This window comes from Astatotilapia calliptera, chromosome 13, assembly GCF_964374335.1.
Source record: "Astatotilapia calliptera chromosome 13, fAstCal68.1, whole genome shotgun sequence".
NCBI lineage: Eukaryota > Metazoa > Chordata > Actinopteri > Cichliformes > Cichlidae > Astatotilapia > Astatotilapia calliptera.
Window position 1 is genome coordinate 4,741,305 of NC_137434.1, and position 24,692 is coordinate 4,765,996.

Here is a 24,692-nt window from a genome sequence, read left to right on the forward strand (position 1 = left end):
TAAACCTGACAGATTTTACCCAGTGATTGCTGGCAACCTTCAGCAACCATTTGCTAACCAGTCGGGGAATATGCATTTTTCTATGGTGACTTTAAGTTTTCTGGGAGTTACCAGCTAGTCTTTATTCCTTGTGTGAGTGGAGCTTTATCTTTTTCACAGTGACTTCCACTTCCAGTCACTAAGTGATCCCTGTGAGCCAAAAACTCAGGATTCGATATTTTCTACTCTTGGCCGTGAGCAGAGAAGCCTTTCCCAACTATTGTGTAAAATCCTCTGCTAATGAGGGGCAGCCAATCAGAAGAAACTTGGCTTAAAGGAAGGGAAAAAGGGCCAAGGCCAAAACAAAGAGGAATAAGATTTTATATCATGTCAAAGTACTTTAGTAAGTCCGAGAGTCGCCTGCTTTGCTGCTCTTTTCACTGTTGCTAAACTGCTTTGCATAAATGCCAATTACTCACATTTCACAAATTAATTGCCAACAAAATAGGAAATGGTTAGAAAGACAGAACCTGAAGGAAGTGAAGACAAGAGAGCAAGTTCTCAAATAAACATGAGCAGCCATAAAATAACTTTTACTGAATAAACAAAACAAAAAACAAATTAAAAAAATCTGAATATAACATTTTCTGTCTGTCAAACTGTGTGTTTGGCAGATTTGGACATATTCTCTTGCTTGTACTCATAATTATAAAATAAATCCAACAGGTTTGTGTCACTGAATACACAGCAGACTTGGAAATATATTTAGTCATACCTTTGGCTACTCAATGTGCCACAGAGAGAAAAGATGGCCAAGACAGGAAAAAGACTGATGTGAAGATGGAAGAAAAAAAGGGTCTAAACAAAGGGCCGAAAAGCAAGAGTTAAATAAAGGACAAGACAGGGGAGAAAAGAACAGAGGAGACAACATAGGAGAGAGAAGAGAGGAGCATTGTCAGTGTAAGTGAGACGGATGACATTAATTAGGCCGCTGCAAAGAGAGGAAGACGTGAACTGTTGGAGACAGGACACACGCACGCTGTTCCGCTCACATACACCTTTTCATTATTAAGAAAAAAACAAAACAAAAACAGCTTTCATGCACACACCCATTATGTTTAATGGATGGAGCTGACAAAAAAACAACACCTGCTTAAAAGCTCTGCTCAGGTGTGTGTGTGTACACATGTGAAGAGATGGGACAAAGACTGAAAATAGAAAGGGGGAAGGCGACAGACAGCATGAAGAAGATAAGGAGAGACAGTGTGATAAACAGCAGCTCCTGCAAGCCGCTCTGCAGTGAATAAGCACGCTGCAGTCAGTGTCACAAGCACACATCATATATTACACAAAGTTGCACACCACCCACACACAACACATAAAACACACACACACAGAAATGCAAGCACATGTGTTGTCCTCTGCTGCTTAGCAGGCAGCACTGCGCTCCTCCGTCTCTCCCTGCAGACTTCATCCGACTGGAGGAGGGAAGGCGGAGATGAGGTGGAGGGGGGAATGGAGAAGAAAATGTGGGGCAGGGGGAGCAAGATAGGAAAAAGGAAGGGGAAAAGCAAAAACAGTGTAGGTGAAAGTAAAGGTAGGGGTGGAAAGAGGAGAGAAAAACAAAGTGAACACGGGTGAGCTGAAATGAAAAGCGGCAGGTGAGGATGGAGGAATAACAAGAGCAGAGGAGGTAAGATGGATGGCTAGTCATACCGAGAGACAGACACACACACACACACACACACACACACACACACACACACACACACACACACACACACACACACACACACACACACACACACACACACACACTCCATTTTCTCTCAAGTGAAGCCAGTTAAGGTGAGTCAGGTATTGAAGGGGGCAGGAGGAGCTTCCTATTAATAGTCATAGAACATTAGCATGAAGGAAGGTGAGAACACCTGATCTGCCTCATGTCAGCGAGCTATATAACATAACTCAGTCACGGAAGCTAAGTCTGTTTCCTGCTAAGCGTTTTGGGGTTTCTTTGCAAAGTTAAAAAGAATACATTTAATAGACTTCAAAATCTCCAGGCTGCAGTAATCGTCAGCCATTCAGCTTCCTTCTTCGGGAAAGTGCTATGGAAGCGACGGCATGACTCAGACAGAGTCTGCAGGCTCTGAACCGCTGAGATAAGACCATCATCTGGGATGATTTGGGAAGGGAGCTATAACATGTGGAGCATGTGGGATGTGAGCCAATTAAAGCAGCTGGCAGGTGGGGTGAGCTTTACCAAGCTGGCACTAACATTGGGTAACTAGCTTCTGATGTCTACTTGTTGATGCAGAGCTATAATAACGCCTTCTGACAATTTGTCTATTTGTTTTAGGAGTCACAACGACAGTAGACTGACCACCATAAAGTTTTCAAATGCATCAATTAAAAAAAAAAAAGTTTTTAGCATAATCAAGTCAAAATTAAAACTCACAAGCAATTTAAATACTGAAACGGGGTGTGCTTCCTGTAATCATTCCTATTGACAATAACAAATAAGGAGTCCTTTTCTAATGTACTTTTAAGGTCAGGGTCCTGTGCAAATTGTGGATGCACATATTAAACATGGCCACAGTTTCAGAGGATGAGATTAGCGTATGCACGAGTAATCCCTCATAACCAAGAGCTCAGGCTTCACACGCTTATGTGAGTAAAACAGAACAATAATATGATCACATCTCTTTGGCTGCGAGCCTCCCAATCCCCTGTTTTTGCGAAGCAGACAATCAGAGGAAAGTTGCCTGAAGGCAGAGGGACTAAAACTGCCTGCTTAACACAAAGGACGTGAGGAGCTGCACCAAGACAAACAGGGTTACTCTAGTAGCCCGATTTCCAAGAATAAACACATGGAGCTGGAAATGTGTCCTCTTTAGAGTATTTTATTTGGAAGTGATTTCTCTCTTCATCACCATCACTTCCAGAGGGTACTAGAACCACAAAGACAAATGACATTACTAATGGCTGTATTGCAATAACAATAACATCTTGTTAATGGACAGAATGTCTGGGTTGGTTTGACCTCTGACCCCCTGAATGGCCCACTGAATGATCACTGAACTGAATTTGGTGGTGAAAAATATTTCTAATGTTAATTTAAGAGTTGTTAAAAGAGAATGGTCACTTGTGACCGGAACACTAAAGTAAGGGGTGGGTGCACACAACTGGAGGGTTAATCTGTTATACAATATTACATATCTTTTAGAATAAAAAAACAACAACAAAACAAAACAAATGAAAACTCATAATGAGGATCAGGAAAGGGAGTGTGCATCGGGATCTAGCAATTATATCTGGCCAACAGGCATGTAAACATGCCAAGCTGCTCAGTCTGCATGTGTAACTGCACACACCATCAAATAGAAGCCAGTGATGAATCAGTACAGTACAAATAACACTGCACTTTCAAAAAATCCTATCACCTAGAACACTTGCCAGATCACAGTTTAACACAGTTTGAAACAGTGGAGGAGAACAGGCATGTGCCACAGAGGCACAACTACAGAATTCCACGTAGTGATCAAAAATAGCAGCCACTATGCAGACGTGCAGGGGAAGATGGCCTTAAATGATGAAGTAAAGATGGCTGATATTTACAGACCCACTCCCTTAAATGTATTAGAGTCCCAGGCAGGCTGATAGGTTGCAGTCTTTCAAAACATCATATTACTGTCAAGAGATGTGTTTGGGATGAGGTGATGCAAATAAGAGTGAGCATCCTTTAACTCAAAGATGTTTCTTTAAATTGCTGCCTCTTTTAGCTTAGAACAAAACAGCTTCCACTGGCCTTTCACTCGTTCCACCATCTGTGACTGCCAGACACTCCAGGAGAATTTGCTCTATTTGCACTGAAAGAACAGCAAAGCAGTCCAGAAGGGTTTTTTTGCCAAAGCTAGACAGGTGGCACACAATGTAAGAGATGCACCATTCTTGCTCTCTTTAAATGCAAAAGAAATTCATGCAGCAAATGTCACATGTGTATGGTCGTTCACAGTGGCAGTTCTACATACGCAGATACATCAAATACACACACACACCATGCTCATAGTGTGTGAGGTGCTGCAGGGCTCCTAGCAGCATATTGTGTAATAGAAAGCTTCTTCAACAAGGCTCCTTTCTTTCTTTCTTCCTTTTTTTTTGCAATGTTGGTGTTGATGAGAGCAGCCAGAGCTCTGAATTACTGCTCTGACAGCCTTTTCCTCACTGTCACTATTCATAGACCTCTACAGCCAAACACACACACACACACACACACTCGTGCTCACTATGGTTTTCCATCACTGCTTGAAATACTCATACACTCCCCTCTGATAGACCATCTGTGGCTTTAAAACCGTAATAGGCTGTGTGTGTGTGTGTGTGTGTGTGTGTGTGTTAATTTACTAAAAACAAAAGCAAAGCTTGCCTTGGAGTAAATCTGAATTAGCCTACGAGTGTGCCAGAAAGGAAAAGAAAAACAAGCAGAGAACGAAACAAAGGCAAAAACCGAGATCGCTGGTCACTGCTTCATTACCTCACTGCTCTCTGCCTTCTCACCCTCTTTGTTGTACTCTCAACAAAATGCAGTTCATCCGTTTTCCTGTCTCGCACTTCATCCCTTCCTCAGCAATCAACTACATTGCCTTCTGTTATTTACTTCAGACCCAGACCTCCATTTCTTCCTTGGATGTAATCATGAAACCCACAAAGTTCCCATTAAAGCCACAATGTTCCATATCTGGTTGAGGTGTCACAAAAATATTCAGGCGACGCATACTTTGATGCACATTTAGCATTAATGGGCTGTATGAATAGCTTTAAGTGAGTCATGGCAATCATTTCCTCATACAAAGAAAACAGAGGAGAACGTGATGTTTTTGCAGTGAATTATGGGAATTTAATGCATGAAAATGCCTTTTATTGTTACCTTTGAAGAGCAACAACACATATTCATAATAAACCTCTGTTACCTCGTTCCAATTCAGTAGCCTTGGTCTTAACTGAATGCCCATGTTTTCCTGGAGAGCGCATCCATGTTTGACCTCCTGACTTACACTGCAGTAATTCTGCAGTTTAAAGGCAGCAGAGGTTACTAGCCAAGAATCTCATCAATTCAAAGCTTTACAAGAGTAGCTGATTGGCTTTATTTTGAACACTAAGCTAAAATTATCTAAGCTGGAGGGTGAATGCTAACTTTTTTCCACTTGATAAGCGTTAACGTTGGGTTCCTAATTGCATGGCAGGATGCTGTAAACGGACCTGTTGCTAGAAATGTTGTTGTTATTTGGCGCTACATAAATAAAATTGAATTGAAATTGAATCAAAACAACGTGCCTGCTTCATCAACATCAGTAACTTTATTTAACAGGCTCTTCTCTTGTTTGTTATTGATTCCTGCTGACAACTTTTTATATTTTATTCCTGCACAGTTGGTGTGCAGCACCCACAATTTCCGTTGAACATGCACAATGACAATAAAGGGCTAAATATGTGGATTTTCTTAAACCTGGACATAACTGTCCCTATAAAAGTTAAACTGTGCTTTTAAAGGCTGAAGATCAGCTCTTCTCTGACAGCATGGTGGGAGTTTCTAAAATTGACGGCGTCTTCATTAATCCCATGCAAACGTACACCTATCTGGAACAACCCTGACATATTACAAAACAATAATATGATAAACTTTTCAGATTGGAGTGGTAAAGGAATCAAATATTTAGAACATATACTAGAAGGAACAGAATTTATTTCATTTGACGGACTAGTTACACAATATGGGATCAACAAGAAAAGATTTTTAGAATATCAACAAATTAAATCCATAGTAAAAAAGAAATTTAAACCGGGTCAAGTTGAACTACAAACAACACCAAGTGTGGTTCAATTTCTTACTCTTAAACCCCCCAAATTACTATCCAAAATATACAGAATGCTTTCTAAAACAGATGAATCAATATCACTTCCTATTGCAAAATGGGAAGCGGATTTATCAGTTAACTTAGACCAAAACTTCTGGTCTCAGATTTGCTTAAAGATCTTTCATCTAATTAGAAATCCCAGTCTTCAATTAATTCAATACAAAATATTACATAGAGTGCACTATACAGGTCATCGGATGTTCAAGATGGGCTTTACGTCTACCAACAACTGCTCACACTGCCAAACCAATTCACCGGACAATTATATCCACGCTCTTTGGTTCTGTCCACCAGTTCAGACGTTTTGGCGGGAGATATGTGAAGACTTATCGAAGTGTCTGAAATGTAACATTCCAACTTCCCCCTTAGTGTGTTTCTTGGGCAGCTTAGATAATGTCACTTCAGAAAAGAATATCGCCCATATGGTTTTCACTGCCCTATGCATAGCCAAGAAAACAGTCCTCATGAACTGGAAAAATAAAAATAATCTTAATTCTAACCAATATAGAAATTATCTATTAGATTACATTAGTCTTGATACAGCCTCTGCCACCACATCAGATCAATTGCTCTGGGCTCCTTTGATCAGCTCCATCACCTAGTGGGGGTGGGGGGGTCATAGTTTGGTCCCGCCTTCACTGTTGTGATTGGTGTGGGGGTAGGGACAGGCTTAGGGCGTCGGGGGGTTCCCCGGAGGCATCTTCCTTGGGGGGCTCAACCCGGGGTAGCGGTCATGTCCGGTTAGGGGCTCTGTTGGCTCTCAGGTGACTGTTTCCTCGCGGCTGCGTGCAGCGGGGCTAGGGGAGGGTCTGTGCTGACGGACGTGGGTTACTGACCTGGTAGCCTGGCTGCCCCTGGGTGGGTCCGGGATGGGCGTGAGGTTCTGGGGGCGCTCCGTCTCTGGGCTGGGACCCGGACCGGGCCTCGGTCGCTTGGGTCCTGGTTGGTGTGTTGCCGGGGTTGTGGGCGGGTGGGTGCATGGGGGCCCAGCCCTGGAGCAGGGTGCCACCGGTGCATCGAGCCACCTGGGGGGCTCTTCAACTGGTGGGGGAGATTGTCACATCTTGCAGGAGCTTTCCTCTCCTCAGGAGCTCTCTCTGCAGGAGGGGGAGATACAGGAGAGGTGGAGGAAGATCTCAGCCTGGGTGTTTATTGTCTTATGTAGTCTGGAAGATGAGTGGATGGTGGGGTGGGTGCAGTTTTCTCTGTGGTGGGGTTGGGTAGACTGTCCCGGGCTCTGTGGGGCCGGGAGGCGCTGCTGCACTGGGCCCCGGTTTGGATGGGCCTGGGCCCCCTTTCCCTGGCGGGTCGCGGAGTATGGGGGTGCCTACTGGGGTCAGCGGGGGAGCTGGCCCCAGGGAGGGGTCACTTGCCCCTCCCTTCCTTCCCTCCCCATCTCCAGCTGCCTCCCTCTTCCCGCTCCACCACAACCACCCACACATGCAGGACCTTGGAGTAGGGGTATGTCACCAGGGTGCAGAGGAGGCTGCCCCCCCCCTGTCCCCTTCTGGCTGCCTCTGCCTCAATTTTATCCCACAACTTAGACATTCACATTACTCACACTCTCATTACACATACATATAGGATCTTGGGGGTGGGCACGATACACGGAGTCCAAAGTACCATCAGGGTGTACACCCCACCCCTGGCGTCGTTGCCCACCTCTCAATTTTAAATACACGTAGACATTGAGGGCTAGCAGGAGGGACCATGCACTTACCTGCTGCTCTCTGGCAGGTAGCTCCAAGCCCTCCTGGGTTTTAAATGCACCTTAGAACACACATGCATCAACACTACAATGAGCGGGTGGAGGGAGGTTTGGAGTCTTCTCTCACCCCCATTCTCTGCGACCTGCTGGAGCGGGGGGGCTAGGAGGAGGAGTTGGCCGTCCGACTGCGGTCTGGAGTGTGGGGCCTTCCTGCTGCTGCGGAGTCGGGGCGGTCTGCCTCCCCCCACCGCAGGGAAAAGGGTAACACCACCTGGGTCTGGGTGCAGTTCCCCCTTCCAGGGGCAAGGGCACCTAGACCCGGTTTGTAGAGTACGCTTGGGGAGTGTGATCGTGTGTACAGCGTCTCTTTATGTCTGTCTCCACGTTGGTTGAGTGTGGAGTAAGTGCATATGAGAGCATGAGGGTGGGAATGGATGTTTGTATCTGTGTGTGCCTGTATGTCTGTGTCTATATGTCAGGTTGGGTATCAGACGCCACTTCTCTGGGGACATCTCAGGCCCTCCAAGGTTTGGAGGCCTATCTCCCCCTACCACCACTTCCCCTGCCAGTGGTGGACCCCCTCAGACATCGGTGCATTGGTGGTTCTTTGTGTCCGGGGATGGGCGTCCAGGTACACACCGGCTCACTCCTTGGCGGCCGCTTATCGGGGCCTGGAGCCTGGGGCTAGCTCGGGCCACTTCGGAGGTGGGGTGCCCCCGGCCTCTCGGCCTGGGGCTCGGTCACTCAGGCGCGGCTGGCTGCCGGCGGAGCTCACGGGCGCGTCACTGCAACTCCCCCTGGCTTCTGCTCCGCGGCTGCTGAGTGAGCCCTCATCTGGGACTCTCCTCAGCTCTTTCTGGGACAGTGGCGCGGCTGCCCCTCTGTTGGTCTTCCTTGGTCTCTTGTGTTCTGGGGGCCTCTGGATGTCTGGAGTTTTGATCTCCTCCATACCTGCTTCATGCCCTGGAGGACGGGGCTGTGGCCCCCCCCACACCCTCTAGCAGATCATTACATGAAAGAACCTTTTAAAAAACAAAAAACAAGCGCGTCCATGCTCACAGGTGTACACACGGGTGATCACACCCACAAACTACACCCTTTTTGGCTCCTACCTCAAAGCACACTGTGTTCTGTTGATCTTATGTGCTGCACAATAATGTTTAATATTTAGTATTTACTGTCATATTCCCATATATCATTGTGATGTTGTTTATTCTATTACTCTTGTTCTCTTATGCTTGTTTTCTTTTTTCTTTCTCAGCAGGTGATCCAGGTGATTGATATATGCATTTTTTTTTCTCTGCCCGTTCTGTTGGTTTTTGTTTTTTGCCCTTCTCCCCCGTCCCTCTTCTCAGCTGTTTCTCTTTCCCTCTTTCTTTCTCCCCTTCTTTCCCCCAGTCAAGTCTGTCCCGTATTCAGTAAGTGAAAATAAAATAAACAATAAAAGGTGAATCAAATGGACCATTACGGCAAGGCTGGGATGGTCAGTTTGGTAAAGTAAATCCGTTGGGCATCTTTGTTTGCCTTTAGACAACAATTCTGATGGCAAAAGAGCCAAACGGGACAGGCAAAAAAAAAAAAAAGAAAAAAGGCTGAAGATCAGATTTACTAAAACTATTTGATAAACAAATGTTTTGCTGTCATTTTTACTGCTTTTCAGCTTCAACTTGGGTGCCTTCCATATCTGTTTTATTAAGAAAGCAGCTCATTATGCAGTCAGATCCTGGACCGAGCTTAACGCATCACTCCGCCAGAGCTCAGCTGCCATAGTTCAGAGGTGGAATTTCTATGAGATGCTATACTCAGAAAATCAAAGATAACGAAGCAAACGTGGTTTGATTTCGCCTGAGAAAACTGTTTACTCCAAGAATTACAAGAGACTATAATACATTTTAGCTTTTAGGTACTTTCATGTTATTACTATTATGTGGGGAAAACAGTTTTAATGGGAAACAAAAATAACTCAGAGAAATCTTTTTCTCTCCTTGCTCTATCCCCCTTTCACTCCCCACCACATTACTTTGAGTTTTCCAAGTAAAAAATATCTCATAACTGCATTTTTCAGACTCAGGCAGAGGTGAATGAGAGACAGAGGACAGGACGAGGAGAGAAAGTGTGTTTGTGTGAAAGGGAGAGCGAGCGCAAGAAGCTGCGGATAACACAAATCCTCCCCCTCCTACAAGGCTGTAATCGCATTTTTATAATTGACATATGCACAGATAGGCCAGCGCGCCCCGATGCCGGTTAATAGCTGCCCAAATCAGCAGGCTGCCGGCTTCCTCTTTCTTCATGGGCCCGACTAATCACAGCTGTAAAGCAATATCCGCCTGCCGAATCCAAAATTCATTCCTCAGTATGTCTGTGTGCATGTGTAAAAATCAGGGGATGTGTACTGACTGTGAAAACTGTGTTATTGTGTGTATGGCTCATATGTATAGGAGAGGAACGGAAATGAGCCGACGTGTGAGAGGTGGCGCTGCATGTTGGTTTGTGGGGTTTTCTCTCGGGAGTCTGAACCTGTTTATAGAAGACTGATGTGAGTGAGGAAGCATATAATATAATATATATACTCATTATAGATCTAGAAGTGTGCAATAACAGGTAATGTCACAAGGTCATCTAAATCCCATGTGTTTCTGTTTGAGGCTGGAACATTCGTAGGTCATTAGTTTTGCAGATTTGTCGCTGACAAAGAAACAAACGTCGTGACTCAATCATCACCAAGCCCTTCAACCAACCCATTAGAGCAGGGCGATATGACCAAAAATATGCTGCCTACGATAGCCGTAATGCTCCGACAATCCATCAAGCGGTGCGGCTTCGTAGCTTAGCAAAGTCGTACTAAAACATTTGACAAATTTTCGAGCGCTGTGTACATAAAATCGTTTCGAGGTCAGTAAACACAACCAGAATTCATACATAAGGCACACGGGATTATAAGGGGCGCTGTTGATTTTCAGAAAAGTCAAAGGATTGATTTTAAGTGTGCCGTATTTTCCAAAAAACACGGTAATAACGACGGCCCACTAGCATGCTCTACCAAAAATAGTGCTTTGTTGTGTATCTGAGGGATGAAAGCTAAACCAGTTCCACACTGAAGTTGCAGCATTTTTACAAACCAGTTCCGTTTCATTCAACGATCCGCTTTCGCCCTCCTCATTCTCCGTCGCTGCCATGCTTTTTTTGCCATGTGCGTATGAAAACAAAGGCACTGAGCGTTTTACCCAAATTCTATCGCAATATTTCATTTTATCGTTGCCCAACATTATACCGGTATTACCGTGAAAGGTATGATATGGCCCAGCCCTATAACCCATGTTTCCATTTTTCAAGCGTCAGTGTTAGTTTGAGTGTTTTATTTACAAGCATTTTATGGGTACAGTAACAAATCGATACATTATCATAAACTTAAAATTAATCTATTAAAAACACAAAACTGCCACAGTGACCAAAATAGACACAATAGACTCTTTGCCTAATCATTTTATATACGTGGCTACAGACTGGCGCCACATGGTTTATAATTGGTTTATAATGGAGCACTGTAACAAAAAATAATTTCCCCCAGGGATCAATAAAGTATTCTGATTCTGATTCTGATTCATACACTATGCTTCATAGGTTGGTTTAAATTTAAAGATCACAAAAAGTTCCAACTATATTTGACCATTTAACATATTTCATCATCTCTTTCTCATCAAGTCTTTCACCTACACCACCACTGCTCTCTCTCCTCCTTATTTGCAGCTCATCTTCCTCCTCAACTCAAACATATTCTCCTGATCTGCAGCCCTGACTTCTGTTCAGGGCTTCTGTTCAAGCTTATTTATTCCTGATATTGTTGCAATTACATATCGTCAGCAGACAGATGAACTTGCTGTCTCCGGACAGCTGACAACAAGACAGTGAAGCAATAACAGCTGGTTACAAGCGAATATTATGTTAGCTAGCTAATTTTAGGCTTGAGAGTCCTAAGAATCACGCTTCCCCCTAATGTCCCCATTAAGAGGTTGAACTTCTATGAAACGCACACACACACACAAATTTGAAACCTTCTGTCAGCACAAGCTAGAAATGCACAACCCTGACTCAATGGGTCTGTGCAGAGCTAATCTCTGTGCAGGCAGGTAATTGCTCGCTGTCTTAGTTGTTAGATGCTTCAGGAACATCCTTACTGGGAACAACGCAATAAACTTCATAAAGAAGTCATCACACCCTGCGCACTCTCTCTTTGAATATCTGTCCTCTGGCAGACGATACAGGACATTAAAAAACACACCGCTAGACTTTTGAACAGTTTTCACACAAAGACCATCACCACTTTAAAGGCTGCTGTGAGCTCACCTAAACAATGACTTAAGAATTACATTCACTTTATGTTCACAGCACATGTTAGCACACTGAAATTACTGACTGTGAGAAAAGTTTGTTTTGTTCCATTTTTTTCTTTTCTCATTTATTCTGTTATTACTTTTACTCTTTTATACTTTTCAAGGAGAACCATTTTTTAAGACGTTGTGCAAGAAGCTTCACGTCTGTTGTACTGTGACAAATAAAGTAACCTTGAACTGTGAACAAAGGAAAGAGTGAAACACAATATAAATAATATCAAATGGAGTGGGAATCTTTGGACGTGTGTTACAGTGAGTCAGTGCCTTTAGTAAAACTTCAACAGTAACTCAAAGGTCAAACAGAGAAAAACAAAAACTGTCAGTTTTGATACTGTACTAAGGCAGACCATTAGTTTCAGCTATTAACATCAAAATGAGCTGCGCCTTGAGCTATAAAAGCAGCAAATACACATCAACTTTAACTGCCATTTCAAACATTACCAGCTGGTCTTCTATTGGTTATAATAGGAATATAATTACTTTTTAGGCCTTTGCATATTATGAGGAAATTTTATTGGGAAAAATATTCAATAGCCTCAGTGTTATTCACTGTTCTGTTGATTTGCCTAAATATTTGCAGATACATAGAGTGGTGCTGGCGGAAGGTTGACACATCCAGCTTAAGCAATTTTATTTTTCCTTCTTGAATTTGCTTGTTTCACTCACAGATGACCTACTTTCTTCCATCCGTCCATCTTTCTGCTACATTAAAGTCACGGTTGGGCCGGAACCAATCAAAGCTGTCAAAGGACAAGAGAAGGGGAACAGCCCGGACAATTCACCAGTCTATCTCAGGACTAACCGAGAGACACACTCCAAAAGCAGACTCAATTATTGCCCACATACTGTGAGGTAACGGCATTTTTCTTTAAATGTTGCAGACAACATCAGTGAACATGTCTGAGACAAACAGAACATTTCTTGGTAGAAAAAAACCCCAAGTTTTAATTAAATCTGAAGAGAGAACAATGAAAAACATGTTAATATATAAAAGATCCATCTTCTGAACAGAAAACTGTTACAGCAACAAAACACAACTGTTGAAATAATAGTCAAAAAAGAGAGTCTAGTGCCGTAGGCAGAGGGCCATGGGACAGCAGCCTGTTGGTTCAAACAGCCAGTATCCAACACTCAAAGCCCTTGAAAGATATCGCAGCTGATTTAATCTGCCAAACAGCATTAAAAAGTACAACAGTAATACAGCTAAAGTCAATGCTACAGTATAAAAAGCAACCTTATTGAAATCAGGACATTTTTGAGACAAAATGAGTGACGTGACGTATGTGGGTGTATGTGCCAGCTAAACCCAGAGATGCCAAAGTATACCAAGCGAGACCGATTAAGTGTCATATAAATCTAATATTAACACTAATGATAAAACAAAAACATCAACATTAATAGTAGTACTTCCAGTAAGTAAGAATTTACTTCTATAGTGCTTTTCAAGATAAGACAGCAGTTACAATGTGCTTTAGAGGCATAAATAATAATAATAATTATTATTATTATTATTTTTGCAGGTTTAAGTAGTTTCTTAAAGGATGAAACAGAGTCCAGAGTCAAGGGAGCAAAGAGCCCTGAAGTTTGGACTGCACAATTCCCCTTGTTATCAGATGGTTACACGGGATAACAAGAACACCTTTATCTATCGACCTAAGGATCCGACTTGGTGAATAGGGGTGGAGTAGATTAACAAAATAAGTGGGGGCTTCACCTCATAGGGAATAAAGGTAAAAACCAAGGTTTTAAACTGACTCTAAATCTGACCTGGGAAGCCAGTGCAGACGATTAGTAGATGCCCCGCTCGACCTCCTGAGCTACAGCTGCCCCTATTATGAATGAGACTTAAAAGCCTTAAAGCAACATTCTGGACAAATAGAGGAGATTAACAGACATTTTAGACAGACAAGAAAATAGACTATTACAAAAATCCAAGCAGAATGAGATAAAAGGCAAGACTGAGCACCTGCAGTTCATGTTTTGAGACAACAATCCTGAGTTTAGCAATTCTTAAATGGAAAAAGGAAGAGACTTGATTTGGGCGTTAAAAGTACAAAAAAAAAAAAAAATCCAAATTGAACCAAAGATTCTATACATTAGCTTTCACAGTAAATGTGAAAGACCCCAGACATTGTCTAATTTAGGGAATAATGGTGTGTGACATGATAAGTAGAGATTTTGTGTTGTCTGTGTTAAGCTGGAAAAGGTTATTTGCAATCCAACCATCGACTGCATTAAATCAATCAATTCATTGTTAATAATTTATCCAATTTGTAAGGTTTAAATGAGAGGTACAGTTAAATGTTGTCAGTGCACAAATGATAAGAAATGGTTTTAAAACTACTAATGAAATGAAAATAACAAGAAACTTCAACCAGATCCTGGAACGCAACACGATGCAGCCACATCTGACCAAAGATTGACCACTGAGACCAAAAGTGTTCTATCAGCAAGCAATGAAGTGAACCACTCCAAGAGATGGACCTACCCACTATGTGGTGTTAAGATTTATTGATCCACAATGCTTGATAATTAGATCATTAATACTTATACATCGACAATTTTTAAAACTAAATTATACGGTCTAAAGTCCATACGAGTCAATATGAGTAGCACTCAGTGGCTGTTCAGTTATATATGTATATATGTATGTATGCAGACTGAAAGAAAAACCTACAGATACAACTCAGCGTAGCACTGTATGCACTATTTTAGTGAAAAAGAAAGTAAAAACATGAGATAAAAATGCCAAACATAACTGAGTCCTGTTTACTTTCAATATGTTGCATCAAGGTAACAAAATATACAGTAAGCAGTATAGTGATGTACCGGGAAGAAAAGGAGCGTAAACCACAGCAGGAAAGACACCTTTGAAGGATGAAGAGGAAGGATAAATAGAAACAGTGCTGTGTGTGCAGATTCAAGGCAAATATATTCTTGTGAGTGAATGAATCGTGAGCACCTGCGGAAAGAGAAGAAAATGGAAGTACAGGGGTGATGGGAGACATACGGAGGGGATAATAGAGCATAAAATCAGTTGGGGGAAAAAGGTCTAAGGTGTAGGCAAACAGAGGGCAAACTGTGGTTGGTGCGGAAACGGGAAAACAGTGTAGAGAAGAAACTAAAATACGACTGCATCACTTGTATAACACTTATTGACTTATATCTTATGTAAATCTCACACACTGAGTCAATGACTGTTTCAGTTACAGATAAATACGACAGCTACAGTGTGTCAAATAACTGACTCATGTAGCTTTCACTGCTCTGTTAATGGCTTTCATTAATTGCATTTGTACAGAAAATAAATTTTTAAATTTACAGAGTAGCATTACACAGTGCCACCAGTCTCCAGGAATGTTACTGGGACATTGTTTTCTGGAATAATGAATATGTTGTTCATGTCTTCTCTATTAACTGTTTAATTAGAGATGCTATTCAAGAAAAAAAAAAACTGAGACTATTAAGGAAACTAGAAAACCATCAATCCTGTTGGTCCTGGCTGATGAACAAAGGCAGACATCTTTTAACTTTGTCTGACTGTCAGCTTTAAATTAACAGTTGCAATCAGATGTGGGGTTGGGTGTAGCTGTATGGATAACCTGCACAGCTACTCGAGGCTTTTGAGGAAATAATCAGCTCAACTAATTTGGGTCAACTGGCCCTGGGAGGGGCCTTGAGGCTTCCTAATACATCAGATATGTTGGGGCAGAGTGAGAGCACAAGGTTCAAGATGAAGTCTGCCATCCTGGTTGGGTAGAGAGATAACATGGAGGTCACCCTGTTTGCATGTTCCCTTATAAATGAGAGAAAGTCTGAAAAGGATAAAGCAGCACTGACTTTGCCAATGTCATCCTAAAGAACATCAAAGTAATTTTCTCCAAATACCAACGCAAAGCAACGTTATTAACACCACACTAAACTACATGTAACATATAAAACATCCAGTTTTTCACAATACATGTGTATGCCTTGAAAAAATAGTCAATATTCAAAAGTAATTTCAAAGCCATTTCTTGGCCGTGGAGTAAATGCCTGATTAACAGGCAGAAAGCTAACATCATTCGCTTACATTAGACTGTTTATCACTGTTGCTCTTACATGTTTGATTCTGTAAAAGACTAAATAAAGACATCCCTCCAAACTACACAAGCACCAACTACAAATCCACCACCTGCCTTCTTAGTTTTGCTACGACTGGGAAGTAAAGACACAGATGGCATCTAACCATTAAACTCCAGCAATCTTGACTGCATTTGTGTCTTCTGTGTATGCTATTTTATGCATACACAGAAGACACGACGAATCCATGCAGAGCAGAATTCGGCGAATACTCAGTGAGCATATCCAAAATGCAGTTTTAGATAGATAAAATTGAATTGTTATTATTTAAGCAAGACTTATCAATAATTAAATTTTTCTTATCATAATTACTTATCATAATTACATTACTTGACAGAAATAAATTTTTATTTCCAAAGCAATGTGTGAACAGATATCTACAGTGTACGTTTGAAGTAGCAAGGATGAAATTGAATTTTAGATAATTGATTTTTATAATAGTGGCTGTAAAGTTGTCAATTATTATTAATTCAAACTCCAACTAGTCAAAACCAAATAACAGACATAAGGATATGAGGAAGAAGGTTGTAAAGACTTCAGGAAGAAGTTGAGACAAGCTTCAGGTCGTAGGGAAGAGTTGCTAGTTGTCTGGGAAAGTACAACTAAAACGAGGGAGAATACAGGGAAGGTATGTTGTGTATCCTCTGGACAGAGGAAAGAAGACAAGGACACTAAATGGAGGAATGAGGAAGTACAGAGAAAAAATTTAAGGAAAATGAAAAAGTGCAATTGTCCTGAAGAAGAAGAAATTAGACAGGAGTACCAGGATGCTAGGAGATGTCTAGGAGAGACAGCAGTGGACCTTTTAACCAGATTGTTAATACAACCCTGGAGAGCGAGAGGACACCTGAGGAATTGAGAAGAAGTGTACTGGTAGTGATGAAGGGTGATGTGCAGAGAGGTAAAGTTGATATGGGAGAGAGGTTGACGCTAGGTTAAGAAGAGAGGTGACGATCAGTGAGCAGCAGTATGGCTTCATGCTGAGAAAGAGCACTACAGATGTGATGTTTGCTGAGAGAGTGTTGATGGAGGAGTGCAGAGAAGGTCTGGCGTGTCTCTATAGACACATTCGAGAGAAAGCAACGAGAGGAACTGTGGTACTGCATGAGGAAGTCAGGAGCAGCAGAAAAGTATGTGACGTGTATGATGAGAGTGAGATAGTGGTGAAATGTGTGGTAGGAGTGACAGATGGGTTTAAGGTGGGGTGGGGTTGCATCAGAGACTGGCTCTGAGCCCCTTCATGTTTGCAGTAATAACAGACAGGCTGACAGACGAGGTTAGGCAGAAGTCTCCATGGATTATGATGTTTGCGCGGCCGACTTTGTGCTACCTTTCTCTCACCTATCGTCACTTTAAGTTACCGAATATCATTCTGTTCTCTGATCTGATTGGATAGTTAGTTACAGCTGTTGTCAGAGCAGATAATGTCCTAGAGGGGTTAATGATAAAAACGAAACTGTTGATATCTGCAGCTGTTACTGGGCAGCATTCGATGTCTTCTAAACACAATCGTGAAAAAAAACTATGTGAAAAAAAATAATAAAGAAAATATTTTGCAATATCTGCCAACTCAAGCACTTTCCAGAGTCTAGATATTTTCTGCATCAGGAATAGAAAGCAGAGACAGATTCAGGCTCAGCAACGACAAAATGGGAACCAAGGAAGAAACGCCTGCTCCTCTGTTTAAAGAAGCAAGGCAAACAAAAGTAAACACAACATGTGGTGACTGTTTGACAGCCGGGTTAAGGCAGGAATTCATTTCTTCCTAAAACACTTGATGAAATTTAAAAACTTCTATAGCTTTCTAACTGCTACATTACTGCTAATATCATTATTTTTGTGAGCCCCCTACATATATGGACAGATTATACTTTATATAAACTAGATATTAATCTATAAACTACTGTTATAGCTTTGGCAATATTGTTTATGGAAACTGTGATGCCTATAAAGTATAAAGGCCCACTGAGCTGAAGCTGTTCTCCCAAGTGAGAAACACTGCCAGAAATTGCCTCTAACAAATTTGCAGAAGCTTGATTCCAAACTGGGAAATGCAAAAGAAACATGCAAAAGAAAAGAATAAGACAGGACTTCTTTGGGGGTTTTTTTCTAAACAGACATTTCACCTCTTATCATCTTGAAAAAAACCTTAAAGAAGTCGATTAGCCTTCTATTCAGGCTCCTGAGACTACCACCACCTGGATGCCTGAGGACCTACACAAACACTAATGCTATGTTTACTTTACATCAGCTCATTAATGGTCTTCATGTCCTCTCTGACACCTTTCTTCCCATTTGACCTGAAGGAGAGCAGCATCCACTGCTTTACATGCAACCACACCAGAGCTTCACTGACCGAGCAAAAAAACCCCAAAAAACCAAACTGTGATTCATGAATATATGGAAATAAGCCAACGTGTGAGGCAGAAGCACCAGTGCAGTAGATGGAGTCACAGAGGAGGTGAGCATGGAGGGGAGATTATAGGGCAAGTGGGAGGCTGGTAGTGGCAAAGGGAGAGCTTGCAGTTACAGAAGCCCATAATTGTTCTTCATGCCTGGGTTTCCTGTGAGCCACTGCCTGGTCTTGCCCCAGGAGGCACGGCGGTGTGCGTGTGTGAGAGAGTGAGGTGTACAATTTGAATCCTAAGAACAGGTCAGAGAGTGTTCTCCCTGACCGTGATTGACTATGATGGTTCAATGTATGTGGGTGTTCCAAGGTCACAGTTCATGACATACCTGTGTGTTTACCGTATATTTGACATGTAGCACTGTGCTGCTGCAAGTATGCAGACACTGTCCATTTATATAAATAGACATTATGTGGTTCTGCCTGACAGTGTGAGTTCTCATTTCCATGTGAATCAAAGGTCAAAGGTCACACTTGAAAGACGCCTACCGCATTTTAAACTGAACAGTTCCTTGAAAATGTTTAATTCAACACAACTTCCCCATCCTCATGAGAGCAGTCGCTGACAAAGTAGCAGAGGAAAGGAGGAAAAATGAAGTCAAGCATCAACCTCTTTTCCAATTTTCTTTTGTTCTCATTCTGATGAACATCCTGTTTGTTTACCCAGAAAATGAAAATCCCAATATGGCTGCAGACACCCACTGGACAACAGCTTCATCTCTGCTCTTCATCCTTCATTTACTTTATTTTTTTGCTCTCTCCTCGTCCTTAATCATCTTCCCAAGTTTCAATTATTTTGCAGAAATATGTAAAAATGCTCTTAATGATTTGAGAAAAACAGCACATAAATATTTCATTTCAACATCTCTAACTAATATTGTCATCGTGATTGAAAAGGTAATTATTTTCTTTAAACCCCGGTGAGTATTCATGGAGCACATTTCAGGCTTTTCCCAGGCTCACATCTTTGGGGTTGACTGTGCATGGTGGCACACATGATTTCTTGGTAACGAAAATGTAATGAGACTATTAACTTATTTGAGTTATTATAATTCTGTTTTGTTTTTTTATTAGTTTTTATTTTTATTTTGTTTGAACTTTTTGTTTTTAATTCAGTTTAGTTTCAGTTAGTTTGTGCAGGTTTGTTTTATAACCCTAACCCAACATCACCATCCTCCTCAGTTTGTGATAACAAATTTGACCTAATTAATACAAACTAAAAGAAAACAGCATTTCTTCTATAATTGAATTTAATTTTTGGTTGTTTTCCAAGTTCACAAAATCTTTTCGGCTAGGTAAATTTTTTTAAAGGTCTAGTTTTGATTGTTTTATTACCCAAAATGTTTTTTCATATCTAGTTTTAGTTATTCGTTTGGTTAACTAAATTAAATGTATGTTTACTACAACCTATTTTGAAAAACAGCAAACAACCAAATAGAGTTAAAAGAATTCAGAAGGGGAGATTTTTTTCGGAGGCTCTATGAATCTTTCCATTCAGTGATGCCTCTCTTTCTGCAATAGGTGATGCTTTGATGTTTGAGCCAAAGCCTGCAAGGTACAAAGGTGCTGAGGATGCAAAACAAGCGTGCACCACAGAGTTGACAATTGATCTGAGGTGTTTGTGCAGACATGCTGTGTTTGGTGGGGCTCTGCATTATGACCAAACAACTCCGTTCTGATCTCGCCTGTCTAAAAGAAATTGCTCTAGAAAGCTTGTGGTTTGTTCAGATGCAACTCAGCAGACCTAAGCTGTGCTGTCGTGTTCATTTTAGAGTGAGGAGGCTCTCTCCTGGCAACCCTTCCCAACAAACCATATTCATTAAGTCTTTTTCTAATTTTACTGTCATAGACTTTAACATTTAACATGCTAACCGAGCCATGGAGAGTCAGAGGTGTCGCTCTTGGGTTTTTTGCAATTTGAGCATAACAGGATTTGACCTTGAGGTGAATTTGCTGGGATGTCCAGTCCTGGGAAGTTTGGCACATCCAGGTGCATTAACATGATGCCACAAACCATCAAACTGTCACAACTCTTCTTTTATAGATGTTTTCACACTTACAAATAATCAAGACTATTTGATAAGTAACACATGGCTTCTACTTCAGGGCTCGCAAAATCGCTAGCCTGACGTCCCGGGCTAGCGATTCTTCCAGTCGGGCTACCAAAATCTAACTCAGCCCTGCTGTCATAGGAAGGAAAATATATGTCAATGCTTTGCATTCTTTCGCAAATGTAGCTGGGTAATTATGCCATCGGCATCGATGAGCCACTGTCAATATGTGACATATTGAGATCGCGTTTGAATTTGCGCTTGTTTTTTGCTTTCACTTTGCGATCGTGCGAACTGTGTATAGGGAGTGGCAGAGGGTGACAGATTAATTGCGCACCAATTCCTCTGGCATCGTCTTATCACTCAGTAGCTTACTATTCAAACGTGACAAGTGAAATCTCTGGCAACAAGCTTAAACATGTGATAGAGGTTGATTGCGCAGAGAATCGCTGACCGTTATGTGTGCATGTGTAAAGACAGATGAATTTATGCAGGTATTTTAGTTCTGCAGAGCGAAATAATAAAGGTCAGGGTGAAGAAGGGACAGCCAAAGAAAAGCTTACCACAAAACGCAAAAGTTAGGACAAATCAGACTATGAGGCAAAAAGAAAGCGCAGCTTTTTTTGGTTTCATGGACAAACGAATTTCTGTGGCTGGAATATGACGAGCTGTGTTGTGAGTTTCCCTCGATGTCTGAGTCGACAAGCGCCTTTGTTACTGGGAATATTATACTTTAATGTATAATACAGAGGTGTGGACTCGAGTCACATGACTTGGACTCGAGTCAGACTCGAGTCATTAATTTTATGACTTTAGACTTGACTTGAAAAAATGTTCTAAGACTTGTGACTTGACTTGGACTTTTACACCAATGACTTGGGACTTGAATTGGACTTGAACCGGTTTACTTGAAAAGACTTGATATTTTACCCCAAATATAAAATTTAACATGCATATTATATAGAGATTGAAAATGTGACGTCATTCACGGGTAGAACCGCAAAGGATTCTGGGAACTCGTGGCAAGCGGTACTAGCGCACGCAGGCTTTCAATTAAAATCAGTTATACAGCGATAAAAAGAAACACAAAAATGTCAAGAAGCTGTTGTATTATTAACTGCAATAGCCGGTCGCATGACAGCCACGGGAAGCCGACGGGTAAAGAGATCGGTTGTTATCGGATTACGTCGTTGAGGAGAAATTGTTCGAGCCATGTTTCTGAAGTAACAAAGAGGCGACTGGATTGCAGCCATTCAAAGATCAAATATAACGTCCCAGAACCCTCCAGCTCACAGGTTAGTCTGCTCCAAGCATTTACACGAAGGTCAGTCTGCTGTTGTAGTTAATGCGTCATTTTTCTTAACATAATTGGTGATATAGGTTACAAGCAAGTCTGGCACTGAACAGAAATTGTCGCGCTATGCTCCTTTATTTATTGTGCATAAATAGTGAATTGTCCTGACACAATATTGCGTTTCGCTTCTGTTATTATGGTACACTGACAAAAACATATACTTTTATTCACAGGATAAAACAGGTTTTTTGTATCACTAATTGCCCAGTACGATTACAGCATACAGTATTATTGTCACTGCTACATTTCTGTGATGCTACCAGAAATTATTTCCACTGCTAATTAATTACCCTTGAGCTCAAAGGTTATATTAATAAACGGTTAACGAATGTGTATTTATGACGACGATTTGTGAGACTGGTAAACTTATGATACGTACGATGGTCTTTCGTTCTACACGGTGCATTTCAAGGTCCTGTACCCATCCGTCGGTAAACTGTACCTGGGCTTGTTGCAGTGACCTGAAGTTACTAAACTTCATGAGTGTATGCACTCACTCCAAGAACCGTATGATTATAAATGTGCATATAAATATGCTACGATGAGATAGCTGACTTCATCTAACTAGCAAATGTTTTCCAGGCTACGTTGGTGATGCAGTTTTTTTTAATGTGTATGATATTTTTGTCATGCGATTTTAAAGCCGGTCCTACAACCGCATCCAAGAATAACATGCAGCTTATCTCAGAACTGTCGGTGAAAATTATTCTTGGAGCTAGGTTTAATTGAGCTGCATTTTAAAGAGGTGCAATTTCACAATTTGTGTATATTTTCTACGTTCACTATTTTGTCATGTGTTGAGAAAAACACAGATTTAAAAATTACATGGTCTAATATTTACATTTAGCATATAACTGCAACATTATTTTTTGGGGTTTTTTTTAAAGACTCGAAAGGACTTGAAATTCAAAATTTCAGACTTGTGACTTGACTCGGACTTTTACACCAGTGACTTGAGACTCGACTCTGACTTGCCTGACATTACTTGAGACTTGACTTGAGACTTGATGATAAAGACTTGAGACTTACTTGAGACTTGCAAAACAATGACTTGGTCCCACCTCTGGTATAATATTGTAAAGGAAACAAAACATCAATCAAAAAATTGTTCTCTTTTTTTACTCAGGCTACTTAAATTTATTCTGGGCTACCAAAAACTGAAGAGTGCCTGCCCGAAGGGCTACCAGAGATATTGAGAACCCTGTACTTACCTTCTTAATTCCTACGGACACACCAAAAGTGTACTTTTTCACTAGTTTTTCACATTGCTGTAAAAACTCTTTTTCACAACTGTACTGCTCATTTTTTGCTAAATGTATTATTTATAATAGCTGAATGTGAAGTCAACTTTCCAAACACTCATAACAATTACATGTGTTTACCAAACTTTAAAAGGCTAGAGTGATGAACACAACAGCTCACATGAACAGTTCAGACTGTGTAGCTCACATAAACATGTAGCACCTGGTGACAGATCCAGGCTATGAAACTGACGTTTTCAACCTCAAACAGTATTTGTTAGTATTCTGAATTATGACAGATATCATTAAAATCTGAAAAATGGTCTTTTAAAATGCCAGTTTTTGAGAGACCGGACTAAATCTAAGTACTTTCAATCTTTATTATTCCCTATCAGGCATATCTTTGACCAATATGGTTGTGGTCAGTCACAGATTCAAACAACAGGTAAAAAGTAGTGTTATACATTTTTGTGTCATTCTACATTTGAATTATTTAGTGTCTTTCATCGCCATTAATTAGATACCATCTTAAAGAAGAAAACAACAAATTCAGTGATGGCGTTCGCTTGCGTTCCATCACTCCCAGCTGTTGTCTTCACTGTAGCAGCTCGCCGTTATTGCTCCCTGTCAGACAAACACACACTCTCCTTTGAAGGACACTGGTCAAATTAATTCAATAAAAGAGAGTCTACGGGGTTTGCTTTGATATGATCCTCAGAGAGTGTGTGTCGCCACGTACAAGGCGGATGGTGTGTTTGCTGTGTGTGTTTTCTCTGCAGACTCTGTGTGTTGCAGCCTGCCTGCAGTGATAAGCAGCTGATGAAAGACAGAGAGAGAGTGCATTACCTGGGCCTGCTGTGTGTTGTTGGATGAGGGGAGTGGGTTGGAGACCATTGGTCCAAAGATATCCAGTTCATCACCAATTGGTGCAGCACCCCCTGAGCCCTTCTCACCCCCCTCTGGAGCATCTAAGAGAGAAACAGGGATAGAAAGACATGTACAGTATCTCCCAAAAATATTTGACAGAAGCAAACAGATCAAGAATAAAAGCAACTCTAGCAACTTTTAAAAACTAATAAAACTTCGGGCTGGATGTCTAAGTGAGGTATATACACAACAATCATGCATATGCTTGTTTTTTTGTTTTAAAAATCCTCACATAAATTGGTATTTATAAAGAAAGAATGTGGAGCAACAATCTACATATGCACAGGCTATTTTTAGAGTATGCTGACATTAAATGAACTGTATTAAATAACAAAATGCCAAAACAAAATGGCATCTTTTTTTTTTTTTTTTAATGGGGACACCACAAGCACACTTGTCAAGTAAAAATTTCACTAAATAGTTTGATATGTGGCACATAATTAACACAAATACACAAAGATATATATATTTGTCTCTAGTAGGACAGAAAGCTTCATCCAAGGACAGTTTTCAGTCTGAAACGATTGTGTTTTACTGTTTAGTCTCATGTCCTTTAGCATCTTTGCTTTGAATTAACTGCCTTCTGTAAAAGCATCTTTT

The 24,692-nt window shown here is 41.2% G+C and overlaps 1 protein-coding gene across 5 annotated transcripts in view; it reads right to left on the reverse strand.

The window, feature by feature from the left end:
* The window catches only part of LOC113034599 (stromal membrane-associated protein 1-like), a 148,396-nt gene that overhangs the window by 14,170 nt on the left and 109,534 nt on the right, over positions 1–24,692 (reverse strand). For all 5 annotated transcript variants that reach the window (XM_026189299.2, XM_026189301.2, XM_026189300.2 and 2 more), the window contains one exon: positions 24,012–24,133. In XM_026189299.2, the coding sequence (XP_026045084.1) occupies positions 24,012–24,133 (122 nt within the window). The remainder of the gene's footprint in view (positions 1–24,011; positions 24,134–24,692) is intronic.